The 3,243-nt window shown below is 40.6% G+C and overlaps 1 protein-coding gene across 1 annotated transcript; it reads left to right on the plus strand.

Annotated features, from left to right (window-relative positions):
* Positions 1-264: 264 nt before the first annotated feature.
* LOC121918210 (general transcription factor IIH subunit 4-like) lies at positions 265-3,239 on the plus strand (the record flags this gene model as incomplete). Its single annotated transcript, XM_042444295.1, has 6 exons — positions 265-361; positions 992-1,080; positions 2,131-2,239; positions 2,351-2,419; positions 2,882-2,965; positions 3,216-3,239. Coding segments are annotated over 6 exons (472 nt in total), but the record flags the coding sequence as incomplete, so codon positions are not given.
* Positions 3,240-3,243: the final 4 nt, after the last annotated feature.

The raw sequence follows: 3,243 nt of genomic DNA on the forward strand, positions 1-3,243 counted from the left end.
TTTTATCCAAGTCTGCATACGCACATCATTTTAAATAATTTAAATTACTTTAGCCAGTTTTAATCTGTGTTCTTTTAACTTGTAAAATAGTTTAATGTGTTTTTAGCCTTTTAAAATCATTTTCATTATTTACCTTACTTTAACTGGGTCGAGTTGATTTTATTGTGCTGTGAGATTTTTAGATGGGAGGTAAATAATGTTGATGTTGGCTGAAATGTGGTTACATCTAACCTGCATTTTCTGTTTCTCATCTTTTCTCTGCAGTGGTAAGGCCTGGTCTGATGACACTAGCCAGTTAGGACCAGACAAGCATGCCCGGGATGTCCCATCTCTAGACAAATATGCTGAAGAGAGGTGGGAGGTGAGTATTTTTTTTCCTTTGTCTTAGTGTTCTGGCAATTTAGGCTGTGTTTGTATTTCACTGTCCCCCAACATCCTGCAACTGAGTCCCAGTGTAGTGCTGTTTTGAGGACCATGTTTCATTTTCTGTCTGTTTAGTACTTGGTATAAGGAATGTGTTGGTTATGTATTGCTATGTACTGTATATGTATTATCCTACTTGAGAGTATGTATTTTCCCTGGAAGATTAACCATCCATTATGAAGCCAAGCCCTCCCTCCAGTCCATCTGCCTTGGATCAGGCCTTGGAGGTAGAGAGGAACTGCTGGACCTCTTACCCTTTCCCTCCACCACTCCCTTCTCCTTTGTGTCATGTCTTTTTAGATTGTAAGCCCGAGGGCCGGGAACCGTCTAATTAAAAATATTGTTTGTACAGCGCTGTGTAAATCTACAGTGCTTCATAAATAAAGGTTGATGATGATGATGATAATTATGCTGTTTACATTAAGGGGGCCTCAGCTGTTGTCAAACAGATTGTCATTGCGGGAATTACCTGGGTCTGTTTTGCAAGTGTGTAGCTAATTATGAACCAACCTTTGCAAAAATCTTTCAGTGTGGACACACTCTTCTGTTTCTTTACACCTTCTCTTAGGTCATCTTGGACTTTATGGTAGGCTCGCCTAGTGCAGCAGTGAGCCAAGATTTAGCTCAGCTGCTCATTGAAGCTGGCCTGATGAAGAGGTAAAAGACAAAGGAAATAAAAGGAGAATACTTGTGGAGTGATCAAATTGGGAAACATCTTTTATTTCAGCTTTTATTTACTGTGTTTCATAATCATAGCATTTCCTGTAACTGTTTTAAAGAAAGATGATTTATTCATAATGTATTTTGATTGTATTTTATTTTATTTTATTTTTTGCAAAGACTTTTGGTGATAAGGGAAATAAGGTGTAGCTGACAGAAATAGAAGTTTTTTTTATCTTTTTCAGGGATGGGGAACTTGTGGCTGTCTAGATATTGTAAACTACAGCCCCCATAATTTCCCCTTGGGGCTTCAGGGTCCTAAAGTCCAAAATGTCTAGAGAGCTTAGGATTCCCTTTGTTCTTGTAACAGTTCCTGGAATTTGATGTATTCTTTCATCTCAGATGAAGTAATAGCAGAAACATAGTAGAAGATCAGAATTCATATCCTTATATAACAGGAATGAGCAAAGTGTGGGACCATGGGTGCCAAGACAATTCCCCCCCCCCCGGGGGTCAAAATTACATTTTTCCCTCTGAAATGCTCCAAAATGATCTCTAGGTGTTGTGGAGAGCATTTCCACCATGTTTGGAGCCCCCAGAGACAATTTTTGCCTCAAAATGCCTAGAGGCCCAAGAAGGCACAAAACCATGCCCCCATGTCTACTACAAGGCATTTGGGAGCAAAAGGGGGAGATTATATATATATGTATATATATATGGAGCAGATGTGGTGCAAAGTACAGCCTTCCACATTCTCCTGGATGATTGATGTAGCTCCCTAGTCTTTCACAGTTGCCCACCCCTGTTAGATGAGCTCAATTAATGTGATATTCTGTATGTGCAAAAGGGCATGTGTACTTCTGTACAGGATGAGTGTATGAATAATACAGAAGTACAAAACCCCACGATTGTTTCAATGTAGGGTTGCCATAAATTGGAAACAACTTGAAGACACAGAACAACAACAAAAATAAGATATCACATCCTGAATTAGTAGGTGTCTAGCTCTCTGTTTCTTTTAACTCTGAGTGCTTTTCTCTCCAGTAGTGAACCTGGTGAACCACCTTGCATTACATCTTCTGGCTTCCAGTTCCTGTTACTGGATACCTCATCTCAGCTCTGGTACTTCATGCTACAGTATCTCCAGTCAGCTGAGGTGAGGTGGTTGTGTCTATCTATCTTGGCTTCATTTGCTTGGTCTGTTCCCAGTTGTGCTGAACTTTCTTTCTTTCTTTCTTTCTTTCTTTCTCTGAATCATTCCTTGCAGACCCGGGGCATGGACCTGGTGGAGATTCTTTCCTTCCTCTTTCAGCTCAGCTTTTCCACTCTTGGCAAGGTGAGAAAGAAAAAAGAATACTCCTCGTGCCAGTCTATTAAATAGGGCCTATAAATCGGGGAGTGGGGGGGAGGACATGGGACAGATAAATTCCAGTGTGGTATATCTGGTTAGAGTGTTAGACTCGGATCTGGGCAATCCATATTTGAGTTCCCACTGAGTTGAATGTTATGTCAGATAAACTGCAATGGGCAGAACTTTTGTAGTGTCCCAGTGCCAGAGCCCCAGTGCCCCAGCTTTGTGCCTCAACATGTTTGGACTACAAGTCCCAGCATCCCTGATCACTGGCCACACTTAGCTGGGGTGATAGAAATTAGAAGTCCAAACCTTTGGTGAACACTAGGTTAAGGAAGAGTGCAACAGAATCAAGACACTCTTAATTTGGTTGTCAGTCACCATTTATGAAATAAATAATGTAACTCTGTTACAAACGGGTTTTAATTTCTAACTCTTTTCCTCCAGGATTATTCTGTGGAAGGCATGAGTGAATCTTTGTTAAACTTTCTTCAACATCTACGAGAGTTTGGTCTAGTCTTTCAGAGAAAGGTAAGCCATAAAAGGTGGGTTGAGTACTGGTTGATTAAATGGATTGTAGTATCAGGGATTGGGGGAAACATGGGATTATTTGGAAAAAAAAAATAGAAGGCTGCAGGTTGTAGAAGTGTTAGTGGCAGTGATCAACAAAGTGAAGACAATGAGTTAAGATTGTATTTTTGGACTGAGAATTGTAAGGAGAGTAAAAGCTTTTAAACTTGCAAGGATCTTTCTCCCACTGCCGATCCTTCTCCCCTTCCAGAGGAAATCCAGGCGTTACTACCCCACCC

This window comes from Sceloporus undulatus, unplaced genomic scaffold (assembly GCF_019175285.1).
Source record: "Sceloporus undulatus isolate JIND9_A2432 ecotype Alabama unplaced genomic scaffold, SceUnd_v1.1 scaffold_6021, whole genome shotgun sequence".
In the NCBI taxonomy this organism is placed as follows: domain Eukaryota; kingdom Metazoa; phylum Chordata; class Lepidosauria; order Squamata; family Phrynosomatidae; genus Sceloporus; species Sceloporus undulatus.